The sequence below is a fragment of the Mobula birostris genome, chromosome 12 (assembly GCF_030028105.1).
Source record: "Mobula birostris isolate sMobBir1 chromosome 12, sMobBir1.hap1, whole genome shotgun sequence".
In the NCBI taxonomy this organism is placed as follows: domain Eukaryota; kingdom Metazoa; phylum Chordata; class Chondrichthyes; order Myliobatiformes; family Myliobatidae; genus Mobula; species Mobula birostris.
Window position 1 is genome coordinate 47,714,955 of NC_092381.1, and position 25,419 is coordinate 47,740,373.

The window sequence follows — 25,419 nt, forward strand, 5'->3', positions numbered from 1 at the left end:
TTTAAATTTCAATATGTTTTCATACCAAAATGTAAATGCGTGGAATGACTTCCTTTAAAATACAAATTTTATAAAGATACGATGTGAAAGATTACCACTTATCGCCCATGTTTTTCCCCGTGAGATGTCTGCACACCACCGACACATCTTACCATCAATTTACCAATAGCTTGCACGACTCATCTTACCAAACAACAGTATTAGTCAAAAACACAATAAATGTTACTAAATTACCAAGCTTCAAAATAATTGTTTTCCATACATAAATCCTCCTCAAAGACACCCTACACTAACTCGTTCAGAGTTTTTGTAAAAACACTTTATTTATGGATGTTCCAATACATATGGATTTGAAAAGGGAAGTTAATGTTATTAAATTTTAACGCTTCGTGTTATCTGTCTCAACGATGAGAAAATTAATTCAGGAAATGCTACTCCATTCACAGCATTAAAAATAGATGCCCTTTACACTCACAAGTAAGTATTTATTGGAACGAAAGAGCCGTTATATCTTTTATAATTTATGAAGCTGATATTTGATACAATGCCATGAAAGTAATGCAATATTTACATCGAGTAAACAAAAGGATTATAATTTAATTTTAATTAAACAAAGACAAACACATTAAATAATGTTTACCGGCTACATTTCTCTGCGTTCACTTACTTTATCAGGCGGTAAGCAATACTTCAATGAAATTTAAAGCTACGTAAATGAAACAAACACAGCGTGTTCGGCGTTTTAAACAACACAGAGACATGAAAGCCACGATGTTCCGAAGAACTAGTTGGGGAAAGACACGGGGCGTTCGCGTCATCTGCCTATTGCAATAGTTTTAAATTATTCCCTTGTGTTAGCTTGACTGTTTTATGGATAGATAGCTTTATGTTAATAACAACACTGTCACGTCAAACTTGCACATTATCTTATGACCAACAGAACATTGAAAAAGCTCGCCCGATTCTATATTAATACTTATATATAACAAGTAAAATGACTTTAGCATGATGGCGTAAAAAGTAAAGTTTTAAAAAAGCATTGAATGGTAACAACGTCATCTTTCCCCAAGTATTAAAAAAACATATGGAATTACAAATAATGAATTTCAATAAACACGTCTTGGCCAACAAATAAATACTACAAAGGCGCTCTTGCTTACTACGTTTTTCCTATAAATTTTGTTCCATCCATTGCACAGTCTCTGTCCTCTGGTACATCCGGGCCAGCTCATATGGAGTCTGTCCCTTTTCGTTTTTAAGTGTGAGGTTTGATTTCTTTGCCAAAAAAATAACCACATCAGTGTGACCTTCCTGTGCAGCAAGGTGGATGGGTAGATTGCCCTCAGAATTTTCAATATTAACATCAGCTCCAAAGTCCACCAAGATTTTCAAAGTATCCAGGAAGCCTTCCCTGGCCGCGTCGTGAGCTAGTGTGAACCCGTTGTGATCTTGCTGGTTTGGTTGAGCTCCTGCATTCAGCAATAAATCAGCTATTATTGTATTACCAATTTGCATGACCTGGAAGATGGAAGGAGAGCAATAACATATTTAAAAAAACTAAATTATGATTGCACCACCGTGCACACCTAAACACAGCATGTTACAGGGTTATATGAGAATTTGCCTGCAATTTTAAAATCCTAAGTAAGCAGGCATAAAGTCTGTATATTGCACACTGTTAGAGTAACTACCATCCATTTTTGAAGAATGTGTTTCTTGAGTGTATGGCTGGCCTCAAAACTTCCACCTAATTCTGACCGAAAGAAATTGGGGCTGATGTTTTCTTTTAACAAATATTGCTTCATAATAGTGAAATATTGAACGCAGTTGTATCCTTCCTTTCATCAAAAACGCGTAAAATATTCCCAAAGCAACAAACTAAGATTAGGAAAAGTGGATTTTTTAATATATCAAATTTGTTTACCTGCCGCTTTTGTCTTTTTTAAAAAAAATTAATTCCAATTAACGTGTCTTTTTATAGTTTTGACATTATCGTTGCGTACTTAAAAATGATTCGAGGTTAACCACAACACTTCAAGGAACATAATAGTGATAGTATAGAAATGATTAGCTGACATCTAACAGAATATATCTTTGGATGCAAACAATCAACGGAGAAATGTAATCAAGGCATTATAAATTGTAGGTATGTCGTTTTAAATCACACAAGCTTTTGTAAATTATGGATACACCAGTTTTTTTTTGGCTTCTAGACTGTTCCGATGTAGAAGAGGATGTAACATCAAAGTTGGATGATAATTTCTCTTCTAACGGTAGAATTTAAAGGCATTTCTGCAAGTATGCCTTGTTGTCAAAATGATGGTAAAACCTCAATTATATTTTATTGATTGACTTTCAGTGATTTCTTTAAAATGTTACAGTTCTACTTGTGATGAAATGCCACATGAGATAAATGTGCATGTAAATAAAATACAAATGTGGTTTAATTATCCTGTAAATTGGTCAGACAACTGAAAAAGCAAAGTTTATTGCTGTTGAATTTCATTTTTACATGCTGGAAAATCTCATCATCTCGAAAGATACTTGCAGAATACCTACAGATAGTTAAAAGTATTACCCAACTATATTATTTTTATTGCAACATATTCAACCAACAAATTTTTCTTTAATTTAATATCGCAGTTGCTTTTAAGCGTTTTTGTTTTGGTAATGAATTTGACTCAATTCAAATCCACAATGTAAAAATACATCTTTAATTTTTAAAAAAAACTCCTCCGGTTTATTAGACTATATTTAAATATTTCATGTAATATTTAAAGCTAAGTTTACCGTGGGACAATATTGAAAACAAATATAATGTGCTTTTAGAATTTCTTGTGCTAGTGTGTGTATATGTGTGTGTGTGTGTGTGTGTGTGTGTGTGTGTGTGTGTGTGTGTGTGTGTGCTGGGGAGAGGGGTAGGGTGGGGATTCAATTTTTTCAAGCATTTTGATTCCAGTAGATTACATTTATACACTAGTTCCAAATACTTTCCAGCATTGCTTTTACCGTATTATTTTCCCCTAATTCTCACCAAATTAAATAAAACTAAAATTGCAAACATTAGTTAGTTAATCATAAAACCTTAAAATACATTCACACATTCCTGTGGGAATACGCGATGTGTGACTGTGATGAAGATAGGTGAAGACCTGGAAAGCCATATTTGTACACACTGTTCAGCGGACATAAAATACACTACCTTTGTGTGATTAATTATTTATCATCCCACGAAAGTTGATATTTTCTAGTATATTACAATAGGTAAAATAAAATCGCTGAAGTGTACCTATTTAGAACAAAATCTATCGATTTGTTTTTTTTGCCGATCATGTGAGAAAGCTGTTCCTCATGTACAAAAGGCCCCGAAACGGAGTCGCATCTGTGATGCTGTATTTTTGCCCGTGCTGCAGAAAGAATACTTTAAGACAGATAAATCCACGACGATAACTTGAAATATGGGTTAGATGAATCTAACTGATAACATCTGCAAATAAATAAAGCCACTGTCCCTGCTAGTCCACATTGCAACACTTCAAAAATTTCAGCTCACTTTAAAGCCGTCACAAAAGCTTAAAAGCTGTCACTATACTGATTTAAAAGCAGAGTTTAATTGGTCCAGTATATTAATCACAATAATAATACTGATAACTTAGACTTTGAATATCCACAATCATCTTTCATGGAGATGAGATTGTTCGCATCAGAGTATCGAACAATGCGAACTTTATTACTTTAGAAGTCCATATCTAAAAAATAAAGAACTCCTTTAAAGATAATTCAACGGCTTAGTTCTATTGTCATCCAAGCAAAATGCGTTTTGTTACCCCCAGTACCTTTTAGCTATTTTAGCAATGCGTCATTTACTGTATTTACTGTCGTCCGAATCACACTGATTCTGACGAAATCTAATGGACATTGTTTAGAACATATAATGCTCGGAATGCAGCACAGATTTCTCGTCAATGGAAATATACTGTGTAGTGAAGAAGATAGAAACAGCTATACCAACCTGAAGAGCAGTTCTGCCAAACTTATTGATTGCGTCTGCTTTCACTCCGTTTTGCAGCAAAATATTAACTTCTTTCCAGTCTCCTTTGGCTGCAGCGCTTGTTAATTTATCACCGACCGATCCATCAGTTGTTTCCATTATTTACACTTCAAAAAGTCGAAATCCTCAAAGCACAAACACCAGCAGGTATGGTGGAGACGAGGAATCCGGCCCCGCTCTCTATGTACTATTTACTAAGCTGGAGTAATAGATGAGCGATCCTTAGTAATGACGTTGCCAGTTCCGCCCCTTTTTCTCATCAATATAATACACGTGATGCCAGTACACGGAGAGCCCGGTTATCTCAAAATTAACATTTTCAAGTGATTCTGCCATGTTATTTAGACATAAAAGTTATCAAAATGCAATTAACACTGCCAGGGGATTTAGTATTTCACTTACTCAATTGTGAAATATTTCGAAATAACATCAGAGCAGATAGTGGAATCAGTTACTGTATCCCCTACACAGATACAATATTTGAATATTTTGCCGTTTTCCCGCCCATTTTGTAACTGCTGCTGTACTGTAAATGAACGGCTGATGTGGGCAGCGACCTCCGGCTTGTTCCAGGACCCCGAGCTTTCGGGGTCAGGGAGTATTCCACCTACTCTCTTTGTCAAATTAAATTCCAGAAAAATGCCACAAAGCCGCTCCGTTCAGCAGAATGCGAGTTCGTCAGCTTTGACATCTGCAGCCACGGACTGGGCAGACAGCTCATTGCGATTCTGTGCTAGTACTCCGAACAGGAAAGTAAACTCGCTTCAGCCTCGGTGAAAGTGCGCAGGCTGTGGGTGAAAGCCGTCCTCTGGTTCGGGTCCCGGGAGTCGGCAGTCTCTTGGTTGTCACGGCGAACGTCCACTTTTCTAGCCCCATAAGAATACTGGCGGTTTCGTAAATGCTGATCTCCAATTGCAGTATTGCAAAAAAAAACTTACTGACATCATCAAATTTTAAAAATGAGCGTTCCTCCAGCGCAGTCAGTGCCGCCCACACTGCGTTGCAACGGAAACAGCAGCTGCCGTGTAACGCTAGGAGCCGGCGGCCAGAGCGCCGAGCCGAGCTGAGTCAAGCTGCGCTGCGCTCCCGGCGCTTCGCTGTCACGTTAACCTCTGCGAAGCACACTCCGTTAGATTTCTCACTGAAGTGATGCCAGTAACGGATGCGGAGGAATTTAAAATTGTGCAATGCAAATCGAAAGAGCCAATCCCCATTCCCACTCCATTTATTAATCTACTGATTTGCATTTTTGTACGCAAAGGTCAAAGTAAAGATTCTGCCGCGGGCCCTTGGTCTATCGCAACGAGCTGTTCAGGCTGTTTACTCTCATAACGGAGCGTTCTCTGGAGTGAAGGTACTTTGTGAAACTCCAGCAAAACTCGCCATGTATCGGTTACCTGATTCACGCAATTTCTTTAACCCAAGTGCCATCTTCTGTTTCGGCATTCTCTACTGAAACTGACAATTTGTCCAAATGGTCGTGGTCCACAGTGTCTGTCACACAGGTGAACGTCCAACCGTGCCCAAGGCGGCTGAAGGGAATTTGGGTATCCAGAAAATCACGACATCGATGTGCTGCGCAGGATTTGTGAAGCAACAAGAACCTAAACCTTTAAAGAAACTGTTTTAAAATAAGTCGTGAATATCTTAAACGCCAGACGAAATACCACTTGGCCAGGACCAGACCGGGCCCAGAACATCGGGAGAGGAAGGGCACCAGCTCCCTGGAAAGTCGCCTGTTAAACGTAAAAAGTTCTTAATGCAAAAGGTCAAATACATTAGCTGTCGCGATCGTAATTTCACGGAAAGCCTCACAACACGGAGAGATCACACTCTTGTTGGTGATTTTATAAAACATAAGTTTTATCTACCAGCATCTTCTTTAATATTCTGAGGCAATGCAGTTTTGATCGGCATCCTGTAGTCAACAACACACCTCTACTTTTAACTTTTTTAAGATACAAATCTACCAATAAGCTATTCAGCAGCAAAAGCATCACAATAGAGCAAGGCCTGTCTGGCCTCTGGGTGTTAATGTATCATGGGGAGAAATTTTGGCTATTTTCTATCGAACAACCCCATACTTTTATCCCAACAAGTACTCAGACATCCACCAATCATTACAAATTGATGATTAAATCTGAATCCAATCTATTTTATAACATTTAATTTCAGACTGGACATTGAAGTAAAAGGAAGCCCAGGCCATATGTTGTTTCAGTGTACATTGTTTAAAATGTGATTCCCATTTTAATAATTTTGCATCAGTGATTTAGCAGTTGCACTTACTGGGTTGATATACTGTGCATGCAACTTACAATTAATAAAGGTTTTCCTAGCGTTGCTATAAATTAAAATTTATCTCCATTTAAAGAAAAGCATCACTATCTACAGCTGGATTACCAACAGGGCCAAAAGCTGTAGACTGTTGCTTTTTGAAAAAAAAAGCAGTTGCTGAGCATTAATTTTAGCTATTTTTCAAGTTATATCATGATTGCCATTGTAATTATTCTCAGAAAGTGGTGCTCAACTTGGAAAGTTGCCAGCTTACTGTTTTATGAAAAACAAAACCAGTTCTAATCTTTGGTGTGATAGGTGTATTCAAATGATTAATTGTTAATCAAAGTATGTAGGCCACAGGCAGGAATTAAGAGTGGGCTCAGATTGTAAGTATTCCTATAACTGGAACAAATAAGATTATTTTCACACAAATTTGACTTTCAGTTTACAATTTTCACTTAATTTGTGCAAAGGAGGTAAAAACGTAGAAATTACACAATATGAATTTTTCAATTTACTCATAATAGCCAGGAAGTAGAAATTATCTTATATATGTATTATGTCACACAGGAAGCCATTTGGTATTGGTATTTATTTTTGTTTATTATTGTATATAGATACAGTGAAAAACGCGTGGAATACCGTTCATTCATGGCTTGAACCAGAGCAGTTCCTTGGCCCATTCCCATTTATCTTAATTTACTGTCCCCCGCTCTGTCGTAGACTATCAACGTACCCCACATTCCACCTTTGAATGACTTATACAAACTGACCTGCCTTTCCTTGGAATCTGGGAGGAAGCTGTGTTCCTCCAGGGGAAACGTACATTGTTCTTGGTCCTGGAGCTGACAGGTAACAGCCACAACTGCTGTATCATACATAGTACATCCTACTTGGAACAAAAAGAATCAAACAAAGAGCATGAATCAAAAAATACTTTGTAGATTTGGTAAAGCCTCCAGAATCCCCGAAGAATAAATTTCAGTAAATTTATTCCACCTGGAATCTTTCTATCTTCAGGCTGGTGATTGTGTAATAAAATCATTATGCTTTCTAAGTTTCAAAGTTAAAAGTAAATTTATTATCAAAGTACATATATGTCACTATGTACAATCTTGAGATTTATTTTTTGCAGGCATACTCAGTAAATCCAAGAACTATAATATAATCAATGAACGATCACACCCAAAAGGGCAAACAAGCAACCAATGTGCAAAAGACAACAAACTGTGCAAATATAAAGAATAAAACAAATAATAATAATAATAATAACAAATAAGCAAGAAATATCAAGATGAAGAGTCCTTGAAAGTGAGTCCATAGGTTGTGGGAATAGTTGAGTGAAGTTATCCCCACTGGTTGAGGGGTAATAACTGTTCCTGAATCTGGTGGTGTGAGTCCTGAAGCTTCTGTACCTTATTCTTGATGGCGGGGGTTCCTGATGATGAGTAGCTGCGGTTTGTGAAGATATGCTCAATGGCAGGGAGGGCTTTACCCATAATGGCCAGGGCTGTAATCACTACTTTTTATAGGATTTCCATTCAATTGGCAATTGGTGTTTCCATACCAGGTTATGATAAAACCAGTCAATATTCTGTGCACCACACACCTCTAGAAGTTTGTTGAAGTTTAAGATGACATGCTGAACCTTTGCAAACTCCCAAGGAAGTAGAGGTGCTGCTGTCCTTTCTTCAGGATAGCACTCACATGCTGGGCCCAGGACAGGTCCTCGGAAATAATAACACCGAGGAATTTAAAATTTCTAACACTCTCCACCTTTGATCTCCCAATGGCTCATGGACCTCTGGTTTCCTCCTCCCAAAATCAATAATTAGCTCTTTGGTCTTGCTGACATTAAAAGAAGGGTTGTTGTTGTGACTCAGCCAGATTTTCAATCTCCCTCCTATAATTTGATTGATCACCACCCTTGATTTGGCTAACAGCAGTGTTGTCATCAGCAAACTTAAGTATGGCATTAGAGTTGTGCTTAGCCTCAAAATCATAAGTGTAAAGAGAGTAGGTCAGGGGACTAAGCACACAGCCTTGTGGTGCACCTGTGCTGTAGTTCATAAAGAGTATCCTGATGTGTGCATCTTTGCTGTCCAGATGTTCTAGAGTTGACTGAAGAGCCGATGAAATGGCGGAGCAGACTCGATGGGCCAAATGGCCAACTTCTGCTCCTTTGTCTTATGGAAATTGTATCAGCTGTGGACCTGTTGTGCCAGTATGCACATTGCTGTGGATCCAAGTCACCTCTCAGGTAGGAGTTTATGTGCTTTATCACTAACCTCTCAATACACTTCATCACAGTGGATATAAGTGCTACCAAACAATTGTGCTTTTGAGACAATGGTAGGATTGAAGTCTGCTTGAAGCAGGTGGGTACCTCAGATTGCCGAAGCAAGAGGTTAAAGATATCAAACGAGTTGATCAGCACTGGTACCCCATCTGGACTGGAGACTTTCCATGGGTTCACCCTCCTGAAGGGTTCTGTCACGTCAGCAGGGAAATCTCAGGGTCGTCGGGGTGGGAATTCATGAATCCATCTTTTGACAGTCAAGCGAGCGTAAAAGGCTTTGAGCTCATCTGGAAGTAAAGCCCTGCTGCCATCTATCTCACTTGATTTCACTTTGTAAGGGGTAATAGCATTCAAGCCCTGCCACAGATGTTGAATGTCATTCATTGATTGAAATTTAGTCTGGAATTGCCACTTTGCCTGTGAGATGGCTTTCCAGAGATCATACCTGGACCTCTTACTTGGCCGCCAGACCTGAAAGCCACTGATCTGCCCCTCAGCAGATTGTGGATCTGGTAGTTCTGGATGGGGAAGGCTGAATGATTTTGTGGGAATGCACTCATCTACAACTTCAAGGTTCTACATATGCAATACTAATATCCCAGTGAAGAAAGTATTTTTTACAGCCTGGTTGCATTTTGTGATCATTTTATTTTAAACATTAGACAAATCATCCACTGAACCCAAGATCTCTGTCTACTTGACAATGTTTTTTCTTCAATTGTGGAGTCTGGCGCAGACCTATATTGGGTGGTTAGTTCTGGCTTTTGCAATATAGAATAATGTTGGGCTCTCCTTGTATAGCTGATGGGGCGCATTCATACTGAAGTTTTTAGAAAGATCCTAGTAGACCAGAAAACTACAAGTACAATGCTGCTATTAAAAGGGTGAAGGAAAAGAAGGAGAACAAGGAACTCCAAGGAGTTTAGCCTCACATCTGCATTGGGAAAAGGCAGAAGTCCATTATTAGTATGGTAATAAAGGGACCCATACAAAATCATAAGATCATAATACTATAAGGTACTGGAGCGGAATTAGTCTATTCAGCCCATTGAGTCTGCTCTGCTATTCCTTTATGACTGATTTATTATCGCTCTCAATCCCATTCTCCTACCTTCTCCCTATAACCTTTGGGACCCTGAATAATCAGGAGCCTATCAACCTCCACTTTAATTATACTCAAGGACTTGGCCTCCACAACCATCAGTGGTAGTGAATTCCACAGAATTCCTGAACTCTGGCTAAAGAAACTCCTCCTCATCTCTGTACTAAATTCACCATTATTCTGAGGCTGCGCACCCCTGGTGCTAGACTCTTTGTTTAAATAATACATTATGTGTTATATTTAAAAGTACCTGAATGGCATATGTCATTATGCCACCACATCATAATTGTATGCCTCACTTAAAATAAAAACAAAACGTTTATCCCTGGTTTTCCCGTATTTTTCTTTCCGTTAGTTTTGGAGTTACAAAACATAATAGTGGCAACAATTAAATATTAAAATGAACACAAGCTGACCTATTGAAGTGCAACAAGACGTTTGAGTTTTAAAAAGTGCAATGAGATGTTCAAGTTTTTAAAAAATGCAACAAATTTATTTTCTTTGCAAGAGAAGATGCTGGTGTTAATAAAAATGACAAGAACGGATGAACTTCATGGGTTCATTAACAGTGAGTACCAGGAGGTAATAATAGGGAAAAAAAGCAGAAATGACTGGTGACATCACATTCAATTTCACAACAGGTAACTGGAGTACACTGAATGAATTGGGCAGCATTTTGAAGCAAATGACATAGCCAATGAAAAGCAAATGCCAGTTTTGCTGAATGTAATAGATAGGAATACATACAGTTTGCTGAGAAGTTTGACTACTCTAACCAAACCAGCCAAAATGAACTTTGCTGATATTGTGAAAGTAATACAGGAACACTTAGAACTGAAACCATTGTTGATTGCAGAATGCTTTAGATTTCACAAGTGAATACAAAGGAAGGTGAGTCCATTTCAGTGTTCATGGCAAAATTGAAGAGATTTGCTGAGCATTGTCATTTCAGTAATGAGCTTAATGATGCACCGAGTGATCATTTAGTTTGTGGAATCTTACAAGAAAGCATTCAAAAATTACCCCTAACTGAAGCACAACTCATATTTAAAAGAGCAGCTGGAATTGCTGTACAAACAGCAACCAGAGACATGTAAGTTGCAGCCAGGAATGAAAGTGAGCATGAACAAACTTGCATCATCTAATCAGAGTGAACAGATTGTGTTACCATTATGGTAAATACTCACATATACCAGACCAATGTGGATTTAAAGGCAAAACTTAGAGAAAATGCAACCAACTAGGACACATGCAAGGAGCATGTTGGACAGACAAAAATAAATGGACTGTGCAAGGAAGAGAAAAAGATAAAAAATCAAGTGGCAGTTTCAAAAGGAGCACTAATATGCATGATGTTGAAGAAATTTCTGATAGTGGTGAGAGTGACTCAGCTCTAGGTAGCCTTAAGATTTACAATGTGAAAACTAATAATAGACGAGCAATATAGCTTACACCAGAAGTGAACAGTAAATTAATTAAAATTGAATTGGACATTGCCTTGGCTGTTGCAGTCATTGCACAAAATGAGTTTGAAAAGTACTTCAAAGATGCTGGACTGAAGCCTACAGAACTTATACTGGAGAAAAGACAATTCCTGTGGGAATTGCATTCGTAACAATGAAATACCATATTGGGCTTATATGTGGTAAAAACAGGAGGGCCGGCATTGTGAGGACGTGATTGGCCGAGACAACTACAACTTGATTGGATATTCATCCACAATTTGCATGCCCCACCCCCTGCAATGGAGTCAACTGGAAGTGAATTAAGAAAGATACTGGATAATGGCACAACAGTGTTCATAGATGGCATTGGAAAACTAAAATATATAAAGGGTAAACTAGCATTAAATGAAAATGCCACACCCAAGCTTTACAAAGTCCATCTGATTCCTCATACCATCTATGATAAAGTAAAAAGTGAGCCAGATAGCATGGCTGTCGTACTGAGGTGTCTGGGAACGGACCCAAGTGCAGAACACAGACACTGTGGTACTAGGGACAGGACTAGGATACAGGGTGAGGGCCAGGACATGGACATGAAAACCAGGAACTCAGAACAGGACAAGAGAGCTAGGAGCCAAGGCTTGAACTCCAAGCCAGAGACTGGACAAGGACCCAGAACATGGGTTTTGCCTCTGGCTTGGACCCCAGAACTAGGCAATATGTGACTTGGCTGGCAGGCAGGATGAGGCTGGAGTCTTCAGGCTTGAGACTTGAGGCGACGCAGGAGACCAGAGACTTGAGACTAGAGACTTGAGGCTTGGGGTCTTGAAGCTCCTCCTGGGCAGGATGCGGTGCTCCTGGGCAAGGCGCGGATCACCTGGGCAGGGCACAGATCTCCACCCGACGGAGGCAAGGGACGGGACCTACCGCAGGGTAACAACAATCTGGCCTGGCTTATGCAACGGGGGCAAGGGACAGGAAGGGAGAGAACCAATTGCAGGGTAACGGCAATCTGGCCTGACTTACCCGACGGAGACAAGGGACAGGAAAGGACAGGACCCACCATAGGATAACTGCAATCTGGCCTGGCTTACCTGATGGAGGCAAGGGACAGGAAGGGAGCTAGGTACAGGGTGGCTCCAAGACAAGACTTCAGGCGAGACGAGGCGAGAGTTACCAGCAAGACAAAGCAAGGCAAGGCAAGGCTTCAGGCAATGCAAGGCGAGTAAACAGAAGGCAGGGGAAGGGATACAAGGAGTAAGGACAAGAACAGTCCAGCAGCCACGCCCTGGTCTCTGGAGGTATTTATGCAGCCAGCCCCAACGAGAATCAGCTGCCTCAATTAGTGCTCAACAGTAACAGAAACAGGGTAGACAGGAAAACCTGGAGCAAGGGTCGATGGACCGGACTGTGAACCGGAATGCGGACTTTACGGACTGGACCACAACAATGGCAGATGAATGAATTCGTTCCAAGGTTGAGTGGAGCCCAAGGGTAATGTGAGTGGCCCCAGTAATCAAGAAGAATGGGTCTGTCAGGATCTGTGGTGATATTAAGGTCACTATCAACTCAGTACTGAAAGTAGATCAATACCCTCTGCCCAAGATAGAGGATGTCTTTGCAAAGCTTTCTGGAGGGAAGCACTTCAGCAATGTGGATTTAGTGAGGTCTGTCTACAGATGGAGATGGAAGAAGAGTCCAAAGTGTTTCTCACATAAACACTCACAAAGGATTTTGCTGCTATAATAGACTTATTTTTGGAGTAACAACTGCACCTGCACTCTGGCAGAAAGTAATGGACCAGGTACTGCAAGGCTGCCCAGGCACTCACTGTTATCTGGATGACATCATTGTCACTGGTAAGAATGACAAGGCACATCTCTAAAATTTCAAAACAGTGTTAAAAAGATTGGAAAGCTATGGGTTCAGAGCATAATGTAACAAATGTGAATTCTATAAACCAAGCATCACTTACTGTGGTCACACCATTGACACACAAGATAAAGCAAGTGTGCTTAGAAAATTCAAGTAGTAGTGGATGCCCTAAGGCCAAAGGACGTGTCACAGTTATGGTCCTTTTGAGTATTTGTCAATTACTATAACAGGTTTCTGCCAACCTGGCTGCTGTGCTCCGCCCCTTGAACTCATTACTACAGATTGGAAAAAAAAGGCAATGGACAAAGCTGTGTGAGGTGGTTTTCCAAAAGGTAAAGGAAATGGTGACATCATGCACTGTACTCACACATTAAGATCCACAATGTCCAATAAAGCTTGCCTGTGATGCCTCGCCTTATGGCATACTGTAGATGCAGCCTTTGTATCAAATTCCCTTACAGGTGCGGAGAAAAGTTATGCACAGATCAACAGACAGGCCTTCAGTCTCATTTGACGTGTAAAATATTTCAACCAGTCCTCGCATGGGAGAGAATTTACCCTCATTACTGATCATCAACCACTAGTCAGAACCTGACTAGTCCTGATGAAGGGTCTCGGCCCGAAACGTCAACTGTACCTCTTCCTATAGATGCTGCCTGGCCTGCTGCCTTCACTAGCATTCTTTATGTGTGTTGCTTGAATTTCCAGCATCTGAAGATTTCCTCGTGTTTGAGTCAGAACCACTTCCTACAGTCCCAGAGTCAACTCCCACAACCACCATGGAGGGGACCCCAGAACCTGTGATTGTTTCACAACCACAAGTCTCCCCTGCCAAATAGAGTGTCCCTGCCCACCCACTAGTGGAAACATCAACTGTATCATGCCCATTTAGGATTTTATATATTTCAGCAGAATCACACCTCATTTTTCCAAACTCCAAAGAATACAGATCTAACTTTTTTACTATTTGTGATAGGGCAAACTTCTCACCTTAGGTATTAGCCCAATGAGTCTTTTCTGGACGGTCTCAAATCACAGTACTTTTTTTTAAATAAGAGGACCAAAACTGTGTACAGTACTCCAAGTGTGGCCTCACTGCACCGTGTTCCAATGTAATAGTACTACCCCTTTTCTAAAATTGCAATAAATGCCAATATTGCATTTGCCTTCCTGACTACATGCTGCTCCTGCATACCAACATTTTATGTTTCATACATTTGAACCTCTGTGCTCCACTGTTTTCTCTTTCATTGAGATGAATGCCTGCCTTTTGATTCCTCCTGTGGAAATGCCTGACCTCACACTTTTCTACATTAAACCCCATTTACCAAACTTTTGTCCACCCTCTTAAATTACCTATATCCTATTACAGAGTCCAAATACCTCCATCGCAACATGCCCATAAGACCATATGACCTTTAGGCCAATTGGCCCATCGAGTCAGCTCTGCCATTCAATCATGGCTGGTCCTTTTCTCCCCTCCTCAGCCCCACTCCCCAGCCTTCTCCACGTAACCTTTGATACCGTGTCCTTTGATGTTCTCCCACCTATGTTCGTGTTATTAACAAATGTAGGAAGGAACATACGGTAGTGTTCTGACAATATAATGAGAATTGAAATTATTATTTCTGAGGAAACACGAAGTCTGTAAGGGAGACATTAAATATATGAGTCAGTAAATGGTAGATGGAATATAATGTGGGAAAATGAGAGGCTAGCCACATTGGCAAGAAAAATAGAAAAGCGAGATATTGATTAAATGGTGCAAGACTAATCAATGTTGAGCTTCAGAGAGATTCATTTGTTTATTATCACTGACATGTGTCATGAAATTTGTTGTTTTGGGGCAACAGTACAATGCAAGACATAAAACAATTAAGATAAGTTACAATAAACAATAATATCAATACATGGTACAAAATAGTAATGTAATGTTCTTGAGCTCATGGATCACTCAGAAATCTGATAGCAGAGGGACAGAACTTGTTCCTAAGACATTGTGTGTGTGTCTTCAGGCTCCTGTAACTCCTCCCTTATAGTAGTGAGGAGAAGAGGGGACAACTGAACAGGGTTTCAGTAAAGTCATATAAAGAGCACTGTGTATTGTTTCGGTACCCTAGTTTAAAAATGGCCATAGCTACCCTGGAACAAATCAACAAAGGTTTACCTGATTAATTCCTAGGATATAGGCATTGACATTAAGAGAAATGATTGGGTAAATTTGGCTTGTTCTCTTGATTTGATAAGAATAAGTGGTGATTGTATAAAAACGCATTGTTGGGGCTGGACAGGGTAGATATTGTGAAGATACATTCCCCAGTTGGTGAGTTTCAAGATGAGCAGTTGCCCAATTAAGACTGAAATAAGGAGTTTTTGTCTCAGGGCAACAAGGGAACTATGGATATTAATGAAAGTATACTCAAACTGAGATGAAAGGATTTTGGACTAGAGAATCAAAGATTATGGGAATCAGTTAAGAAAATGGTGTTGAAGCAAATACTCAGATATAACAGCAGTTGAGGTTCAAGGGGCATAGGCCAGCTTCTATTCCTGTTTCTTAAGTTTTTATAAAGTTGTAGGTATTAGAAGCTGAAGCAGAATGTTTTAGAAACGGTGGAAAGTAAGCAAAAAAGGAACTGCCCAAATCTGTGACAATACTAGCGCAAGTGCATTTCAATTTACTAGCTTCAGTGGTGGCATACAGTGTAACCATGTTGTTACATAGTGATTATGTGTTTGGGACTCCATTATTGGAGTGGCTGTGTCCCTACTTGTACTGCCTCCTCCCCTGAATCCAAACTTCAACATTCAAAGTCAGTGTATTATCAAAGTACATATATGTCACCATATACAACCCTGAGATTCATTTTCTTGCAAACGTATACAGTAAATTGAAAAAAAAACACAGTAGAATTAATGAAAGACCATGCCCAACAAAACGAAGAACAATCAATATGCAAAAGACAACAAAACAGGCAAAGACGAAATGAAATAAAATAATAATAATAATAAATAAATAAACAAGAAGTGTTGAGAACATGAGATAAAGGGTCCTTGAAAGTGGTTGTGGAAACAGTTCAGTGATGGGGCGAGTGAAGTTGAGTGAAGTTACCCCCTCTGGTTCAAGAGCCTGATGGTTGAGGAGTGATAACTGTCTCTGAATCTGAATCCTGAGGCTCCTGTACCTTCTTCCTGACAGCAGCAGTAAGAAGAGTGCGTGGCCTGGATGCCACTTTCCTGCACCAGTGCTCGAGTAGATGTGCTCAGTGGAGGGGAGGGCTTTACCCGTGATGGACTGGGCTGTATCCACTACTTTTTGTAGGATATTTCACTCAAGGGCATTGGTGCTTCCATACCAGGCCATAATGAAACCACTCAATATACTCTCCACCATACATCTATAGAAGTTTGTCAAGGTTTTAGATGTCATGCTGAATCTTTGCAAACTTCTAAGGAAGTAGAGGTGCTACCATGCTTTCTTCCTAATTGCACTTATGTGCTAGGCCCAGGACAGATTCTCTGAAATGAGAATCTGAAGAAGGTAAAATTACTGACCCTGTACACCTGATGAGGACTGGCTCATGGACCTCCTTTAGGTACCCTTAGATACTGATTATGAAGTTGACCTATCAGAGGAGTGCATACATTATACTTAAAAGAAGTTTTATAGTATTTTAACCTTGCTCAGCTTAGCTTGACTTGCCCCTTGACTTCCCTCCCACTCCCCATTCCACCACTATCACATATTCCCTTTCCAGCTCCCATTTTCTTCAGCAATGTTCCTGAACCTCGGTGCTTATAAATATTATGGAGCTACAGCTGATACAGTAAATTAATTGCATGGTACCATTGCCATATGCAATGAATAAAGTGCTGAGCAATATCTTTAACTCATTAATGAGAAGGTATAGATTCCGAAGCATGTGCTCTATTTCATTATCTGTTATGGTAGGATATTGCTGGAAGGTTGAGAAGTAGGCTCAAATTTGCTCAACTCTTCTTTGTACAGTGTAACAAACTCATTGACTCCTAGGAACCTCTGGCCTGTAACTGCTCCAAATGGAGAAGGAACATTTGGGATAGTGTCAAGAACTGCAGGGCCATGCACCAGTGGGCACAAAAGTGACGTTTAAGTGACAAAAGGAGCAAAGAGTCTCACAGAGTTCTTAACTGCCCACCCTGCCCCATCTGTGAGGGATCTTTGATTCCCACATTGGCCTCACTAGCCATTTCATAACAACCAAACTAGAGTGGAAGTAAGCCATCCTCAGATCCTAAAGGATTGCCCAGAAATAGATAGCAGCTGGGTTCAGGCAAAGCTCCATTTCTGTGGAGGCAATGTTTATGGTCTTGGATGTTTTAGCATACTTGGTGCTGAATTCTAAACTAAAAGGGAGAAAAAGGTTTCATAACTATCATTATAAATGGGAACTGCTACTAAATAATTTTAATTTTAGTAGTAAATAGCGGTTCCACAATGAATTTTGTATGGCCCTTTGCAGAACAGCTTCCTTTTCATTGAGCACCCATATTAAACAAACTTTGAAGATTCCCAATTTGGGTGTGTATGTATATATATATATATATGTGTGTGTGTGTGTGTGTGTGTGTGTGTGTGTGTGTATTTCATCATCATTCATAGGTATCCGTTAGTCTCGTGAGACCATGGATTTGCGCCTTGGCCTTGGAAGGTTTCCAGGCCATAGGCCTGGGTAAGGTTGTGTGGAAGACCGGCGGTTGTCCATGCTGCAAGTCTCCCCTCTCCATGCCACCGATGCTGTCCGAGGGAAGGGCATTAGGATGCGTACAGCTTGGCACCGGTGTTGTCGCAGAGCAACATGTGGTTAAGTGCCTTGCTCAAGGACACAACACACTGCCTCAGCCAAGGCTCGAACTAGCAACCTTCAGATCACTAGACGAATGCCTTAACCACCTGGCCGTGCGCCAACATATATATATAAAATTTTTCCCTCACTCCTTATGGGTGGTGTGTATGTGTATTTTCTCCTCAACCTGAGGTTGAGGCCTGGGAGCTTGGCTTGAGGGCTCAGCGCAGTATCCTTGCTGTTCCGCTCTTCTGGACCGAGATCTCAGATGTTGTTCCCGGGATATGTTGGAGCCACTCTCCCATTCGAGGTGTCACAGCTCCAAGTGCTCCTATCACCACCGGGGTTACTCTGGCTTTAACCTTCCACATCCTTTCTATCTGCTCTTTCAAGCCCTGGTATTTCTCCAGCTTCTCATATTCTTCCTTCCTGATGTTACTGTCATTCAGGATTGCCACATCTATTACTATTGCTTTCTTCTGTTCCTTGTCCAGTATTACTATGTCAGGTTGCTTATCAGCCGGTATTTAGAAGTCCCACAGGATCTTAGCTCTGTCATTCTCCACTACCTTCTCGGGAGTTTTCCCATTTGGACTTGGGAGTGTCCAGTCCATACTCAGTGCAGATGTTGCTGTGCACAATTCCTGAAACTTGGTTATGCCGTTCAGTGTGTGCTGTCCCTCCCTGCACTTTACACCCTGCTACTATGTGCAGGATGGTTTCAGCGGATTCCTTACACAGTCTGCATCTTGGGTCTTGTCTGGTGTGATCGAGCCCTGCTTCTTTGGCTCTTGTGCTCAGCACCTGTTCTTGTGCATCCATGAGCAGTGCCCCTGTGCTGTACCTCAGCCCTGCCATTTCCAGCCATTGGTAGGACTTTCTTATGTCAGCCACCTCTGATATCTGGTGATGGTACATCCCATGCAGTGGCTTATCCTGCCGTGGCCTCTGGTCCTCTGGCTCTGCTTCACCCACTTCCATTTCCATATCCCCTGCCTGCTGTCTGAGGTACTTCGAGTGGCAGGGACTGGTACTAGTGGCATTGCAGGAGCTGCAAGTCAGCATTGAACTCAACGTAGGACTGCCTTCGGGACTCCATTTCCGGATAGTTCCTCAGGATTTACTCCCGAAGCCTTTCCCTTGATTAGGTATATCTGCAAGGTAACGGAGGTTTGATATCATCTTCTCCCAGATGAGCTGCCAACCACAGCTGACGAGCCCCATCTGCCTGAAGCAACTGGTTTTAAGGTGCCAATATAACTGCCTTTGCCCCTTCTCCTCTCAGTAGAAACTATTCCACCAAGCTTAGTTGCTAAGCCGCACGTGAAGGCCAGGACTTGGTTGTTAGAGGCTATTTGAGGCACACGCCAATGGGAGCATTTAATAGATAGTGGGAACTTATCTGCACTACCACCTCCAGCTATAACAACCCAACTATAAATTAAATATATTTTCCCGATAAAAGTAGGATAAGTCCAAGTTTCTGGAAGAATGGAACAGTTCTAACAGTCTTTTCAAACATTATAGCTCTCTATTGGTGGGATATTTTGTGGACTTTGTTTGCTTTGTACAAGCTATGTTTATTCTAGTGGAATCTAGCCAATTGGACTTCTGTCTGCTGCTTATCTATTAACACTAGTACAATTAGCAGGCGTACACTGTGTAACAACTGTACATTTTATTTTTTAACTCACATAACTGAACAAATGATTATCTGAAGACTCTCTTACAAAAATGAACAACTAATTACTGTTCCTCCACATTTTTAACAATTTACCAATGCCTTAACTGCTACAAGCTCTTTTAAACTAATTTTCTTGTCCATCTACTCGCTATGCAAAACTTTAGAGACTGCATTTCAGAAACTCAGGCCATTAGGGGACCGTTGAGGCAATATGGCACCAAAACCCCATGGGCTTAATGCGTTAGTCTTCATTAGTGTGGGCATTGAGTTCATGAGTTGTGGGGTAATGTTGCAGCTCTATCAAACTCTGGTTAGACCACACTTAGCGTATTGTGTGAAGTTCTAGTCGCCTCAATTATAGGAAGGATGCGGAAACTCCAGAGAGAGAGAGAGAATACAGAGGAGATTCAGCAGGATGCTGACTGGATTAGAGAGCATGTCATAAGAGGAAAGGGTGAATAAGCTAGGGCTTTTCTTGTTGAAGTGAAGGAGGATGAGAGGTGACTTGATAGAGATGTACAAGATGATAAGAGGCATAGATTGAGTGGATAGCCAGACTTTTTCCCAGAGCAGGAATAGCTAATACAATGGGGCATAACTTTAATATGTTCAGGGAATGTCGAAGGCAGTTGTTTTTAACACAAAGAGTGGTAGGTGCACGTAATGGTGGTAGAAGCAGATACATTATGGGCATTTAAGAGACTCTTAGATAAGCACATGGATGGCAGACAAATGGAGGCTTATGCAGGAGGGAAGCATTAGATTGATCTTGGAATAGGTTAAAAGGTTGGCACAATATCGTGGGTGAAAGGGCTTGCGCTGTGCTCTATGTTCTATGTTTAAAACAGGCCTTCTGCCCAATATTCCATGATTATATTCATGCTCCATTCGAGCTTCCTCTTTGCTCATTTACTGTAAATCCTTTTGTTTCAACTTCTCACTCTAATACAGTAAAATCCCCAAAAAATCGGCACACTTGAGACTTATGGTTCCATACTAGCAGAGATTATTGGAAGTTACTTTTAAAATAATACCCAAACACGCTTAATTTTCATTATTTTTTTCACATCACTCTGTGGTTTGATAAATCTTCTGGTGAACCCAGAGGTTATGTGGTCTGTACATGGACTCTGGACCCTGTCTCCAGCTGCAGATCTTGCTTGCAGCCTGGGCTTTTGGCTCACACTCTGTAGTTATGAGTGGGTCAGATATTGAACTGATATCACTCCAAGTATTTGGATGTTGGATTATTGGAGTGCTATTTTAACAAATTCTAAAGTTTCTCATCTTTTTGGGTAAAGAATCTTGTATTCCTAGGTCACGGAATTTGTCTAATTGCAAAAAAAAGGATGAGCATTTTCCATCCACTTTGCAAGTTTGAGACAAAGGAATAACTTCAGAGACCTGAACCATGAAAATTCTTTTTAGTAAACAGATAGAATGGTGCTGGACCGGCTCACAACTAGCAAGACATTTGCAATTTCCCCTGTTCTCGAATGCTCCTGAAAGAGTGGGATTACTGATAGAATAGCAATTTCTCCAGACTACAAAATCTGTAAATCCAACATCATGTCATGATTTGCAAACTTGGATCATTTCACATGAAAGAAGTTTATGAGCAGCATGCCCTTTGCAATGTTGTTTCAAGGCAACTCAAAGAAATCAAGAACAAGCTAATCTGTGCTTAGCTTGAATATGCAACACTGTTAGCATGTAATAAAGATTTTCTAAATACACCAAATGCAGTTTAATAAAACAAGAAGCATTGCCACTTCTTTAAATTTATGTTCCTGTTCAGTTGGTTTGAGAAATTCCCCATCTTAAAAAAATACTGTCAGTTCTTTTCCTCCACCAACCCTGGCAAAAATGTTGCTCATTTTATGTATTTGTTACTTGTATGAACTTGGTTCCTATGGTTGTCATAGCGGGGGGTGGTAATGGGAATAAGCTCCCACTACCTATCAAGTGCTCCAAATGGCGTGCATCTCTAACAGCCTTTGACAACCAAGTCCAACTCTTGACCTTCATGTATGGCTGAGCTACTAGGCCCGACGGAACTGTCTCTACTGACAAGAGAAGACGCAAAGGCAGACCACAGGCGCCTCAAAATCAGTTGCTTTGTGTAGGTGGGGCTGGTCAGCCTTGGGCGACAGCCTGCCTAGGAAAAGGAATACTCTGATTTTAAACCTCTGTTGCCTTGCGGTCATACCCACTCATGGGAAAGGCTTCGGGAGTAAACCCCAAGGAAGAAATCCGGAGCCGGGGTCCCTAAGGCAGTTTGATGTTGTTTACAACTTCACTCTGGCAACCTCTGTGATGACACTGGTACTGATGCACCATCAATAACTCCAAAAGACTGGAAGTAGAGTAAATACTGAAAGGCTTTTATTAGCAGTAAAATGTGACCTCCAGCATGCTGAGTGTCTGCTCCTGGACTGAGAAGAGGAGCCATGGCCCAACCACCTTTATTCAGAGGTCTGTGGGAGGACAGAGGGCAGTCAGCAGAGGGGCATGTCCAGACAGGTAACCCAGTTACAACATATATATATGGTTTACCACATTCACCCCTCTTTTTTTAAAAAAGAGTCCTGCGGGGTGAAGTGACTGACAATATTTAAAACAAGTATATTTATAGGTCAAGTCTATCAGGCGGTCGAGTCCGTCGCTGTGATCTACGTAGCACCGGTGGTGATTGCATTGGCGATGGCGGTTGTGCAGGCTCCGGCAGACTTGAGGTGCCAGCCTGTTAGGCATCGGTAATCCCTCGTGCATGTGCATCGTGCCCGGTATGGGAGTGTCGTGTGGTGTCTGTGTAGAGCTTGGAGTGTGTGGTGTCTGGTGGGTATATATATATTGGTGGATACAGGGCCAATAGTCACCACGGAGTGTTCAGGGTAGGGGCCCGGTGCTCCTGCAGGCGCCAGGTCGCGGATGGAGACCGTGTCCGCCCGCCCATCAGGTAAAACCACATAGGCATACTGGGGGTTCGCATGAAGTAAGTGAACCCTCTCGACGATCGGGGAGTATTTATTGCTCCTCGCATGTTTCCGGAGCAGCACTGGCACCGGGGACGTCAGCCAAGTTGGTAGGGTGGTCCCAGTGGTCAACTTTCTGGGAAAAGAAAAGAGCCGCTCATGAGGGGTGGCATTGGTGGCCGTGCATAACAGGGAGCGGATGGAGTGGAGTGCCTCGGGAAGGACCTCCTGCCAGCGGGAGACCGGCAGTCCCTTTGACCTGAGGGCTAAGAGTGTGGCTTTCCACACCGTGCCATTTTCCTTCTCCACCTGTCCATTCCCCTGGGGATTATAGCTCATGGTCCTACTAGTTGCAATTCCCCTAGCCAGCAGGTATTGGCGCAGCTTGTCACTCATAAACGAGGACCTTCTGTCACTGTGGATATAGCATGGGTATCCAAACAGAGTGAAGAGCTTGTGCAGGGCTTTTATAACTGATGTGGTAGTGGTATCGGGGCAGAGGATGGCGAAGGGGAACCACGAGTACTCATCGATAACATTAAGCAAGTACACATTGCAGTCGGTGGAGGGAAGGGGGCCCTTAAAGTCAACACTCAGTCGCTCAAAGGGGCGGGTGGCCTTGATGAGTTGTGCCTTTTTGGGTCGGTAGAAGTGCGGTTTGCACTCTGCACAGACTTGGCAGTCCCTGGTCATCGTCCTGATCTCCTCAAGGGAGTAAGGCAGGTTCCGGGCTTTCACGAAGTGGAAAAACCGGGTGACTCCCGGGTGGCAAAGATCTACATGTAGGGCGTATAGCTGGTCGATATGCGCACTGGCACACGTTCCCCGGGATAGGGCATCAGAGGGCTTGTTGAGCTTTCCAGGCCTGTACCTGATGTCATGGTTGTAGGTGGAGAGTTTGAGTTTGAGAGTTTGAGTCCACCTCAGAATTTTATCAGTTTTGATTTTGCCCCGCTGTTGATTATTAAACATGAATGCGACTGAGCGCTGGTCAGTTAGCAGGGTGAACCGTTTGCCGGCGAGATAGTGCCTCCAGTGCCTAATAGCTTCCACTATGGCCTGGGCCTCTTTCTCCACTGCGGAGTGCCGAGTTTCAAGGCCTCGAAGGGTACGGGAGAAGAACGCCACTAGTCTTCCTGCCTGGTTGAGGGTAGCAGCTAGTGCGAAGTCGGAGGCGTCAATCTCTACTTGGAAGGGAATGGCCTCATCCACCGCATGCATTGCTGGGATGGGAGAGGCCCATCATACTCCATCGTCCCCTTTTATGCGGCTGAAGGCCGCGAGGGTCTTGGCTGAGAGGGGGAATGTGGTGGACTTGACCAGGGGGCGGGCCTTGTCTGCGTAGTTAGAGACCCATTGGGCGTAATATGAAAAGAAGCCCAGGCACCTCTTGAGGGCTCTGAGGGTGTTGGGAAGAGGGCGTTCCAACAGTAGGCGCATACGGTCGGGGTCAGGGCCAATGACTCCGTTCTCCACGACACACCCAAGCATAGCAAGTTGGGTGGTTCCGAACACACACTTGTCCTTGTTATAGGTGAAATTGAAAGCTTTGGCCGCTTGGAGGTTGTTGTCGTGATCCTGCCGGTCGTGACCGCAGGTGGTGATGTTATCCAGATATGGGAAAATGGCCTTCAGTTGGCACTTGTCCACCATCCGGTTCATTGCCCTCTGGAAGACAGATACACTATTCGTGACACCAAAGGGGACGCGCAGGAAGTGATAAAGCCTGCCGTCCGCCTCGAAGGCAGTGTAAGGGCGGTCCTCCCGGCGGATGGGGAGCTGATGGTAAGCGGATTTTAGGTCTTGTACTATGCTATCTGATTGACCATATCCGCGATGCAGGGTAGAGGGTACGCGTCGAGCAGCGTGAACCTATTGATGGTCTGGCTATAGTCCACCACCATCCTATTTTTCTCCCCGTTCCGAACAACGACCACCTGAGCCCTCCAAGGACTTGTGCTAGCCTCAATGACCCCCTCCCTGAGCAGCTGCTGCAACAACGACTTAATGAAGGCTCTGTCCCCCGCGCTGTACCTCCTGCTTTTAGTTGCCACAGGTTTACAGTCAGGGGTCAGGTTGACGAACAGCGGAGGGGGAGGTATCTTGAGGGTGGAGAGGCCGCAAGTGGCGTTGGTGGTGCGGCAGTTGGCATGGTGTTGGGTGGGATGTGCGGGTCAGTGTGTGTGTGTGTGTGTGGTCAGTAGCGGGGTATGTGACGTATTCCTACAAAACTGAGGATTTACGACAGTGATTGGTGGGAGGGGCCCCTTCATACTCCATTGTCACGCTTTTCAGGTGGCTTTGGAAGTCGAGCCCCATTAGCACAGGGGCACACAGTTGAGGCATGACCAGTAACGTAAAGTCTCGATATTCTGTGCCCTGCACCACTAGCGTCGCTACACAACCCCCCCCGGATGTCTGTTGTATGCGACCCGGAAGCCATGGTGACCCTCTGACTTACCGGCCGTATCGCGAGTCCGCAATGCTGCACCGTGTCCGGGTGGATAAAACTCTCTGTGCTGTTCGTGTCAAACTGGCAGCTTGTCCTGTGCCTCTCCACCAAGATGTCTATCATTGACCTTGCGATCTGGTGGGGAGCGCTTTGGTCGAGGGTCACGGAAGCCAGGGTTGGGTCGCTGTCTTGGTCTGGCGCGGTGGGGTGCCCCGTGAGCACCCGTTGGTCGTAGGCGGTGTGAGGTGGTGGCGACCAAGATGGCCGCACCCATGTCTCACATGTGGTGACGGCGTGCAGGGAAGATGGCTGCAGGCAAGATGGCGACCCCCATGTCTCGCACATGGTGCTGCTCAATCCCAATCACGGTTTGGACTTACGGACCTTGGCGAAGTGGCCCTTCTTTCCGCAGCTGGAGCAGGTAGCTTCT

At 42.6% G+C, this 25,419-nt stretch overlaps 1 protein-coding gene across 1 annotated transcript; it reads right to left on the reverse strand.

Moving 5' to 3' along the window:
* Positions 1 to 342: 342 nt before the first annotated feature.
* On the reverse strand, positions 343 to 5,164 carry cdkn2c (cyclin-dependent kinase inhibitor 2C (p18, inhibits CDK4)). The gene is made up of 2 exons (XM_072274657.1): positions 4,013 to 5,164; positions 343 to 1,518 (listed from the first exon to the last, which is right to left on the reverse strand). The coding sequence occupies exons 1-2, from the start codon at positions 4,148 to 4,150 to the stop codon at positions 1,171 to 1,173; spliced, it is 486 nt and encodes a 161-aa protein (XP_072130758.1). The 5' UTR covers positions 4,151 to 5,164; the 3' UTR covers positions 343 to 1,170.
* Positions 5,165 to 25,419: the final 20,255 nt, after the last annotated feature.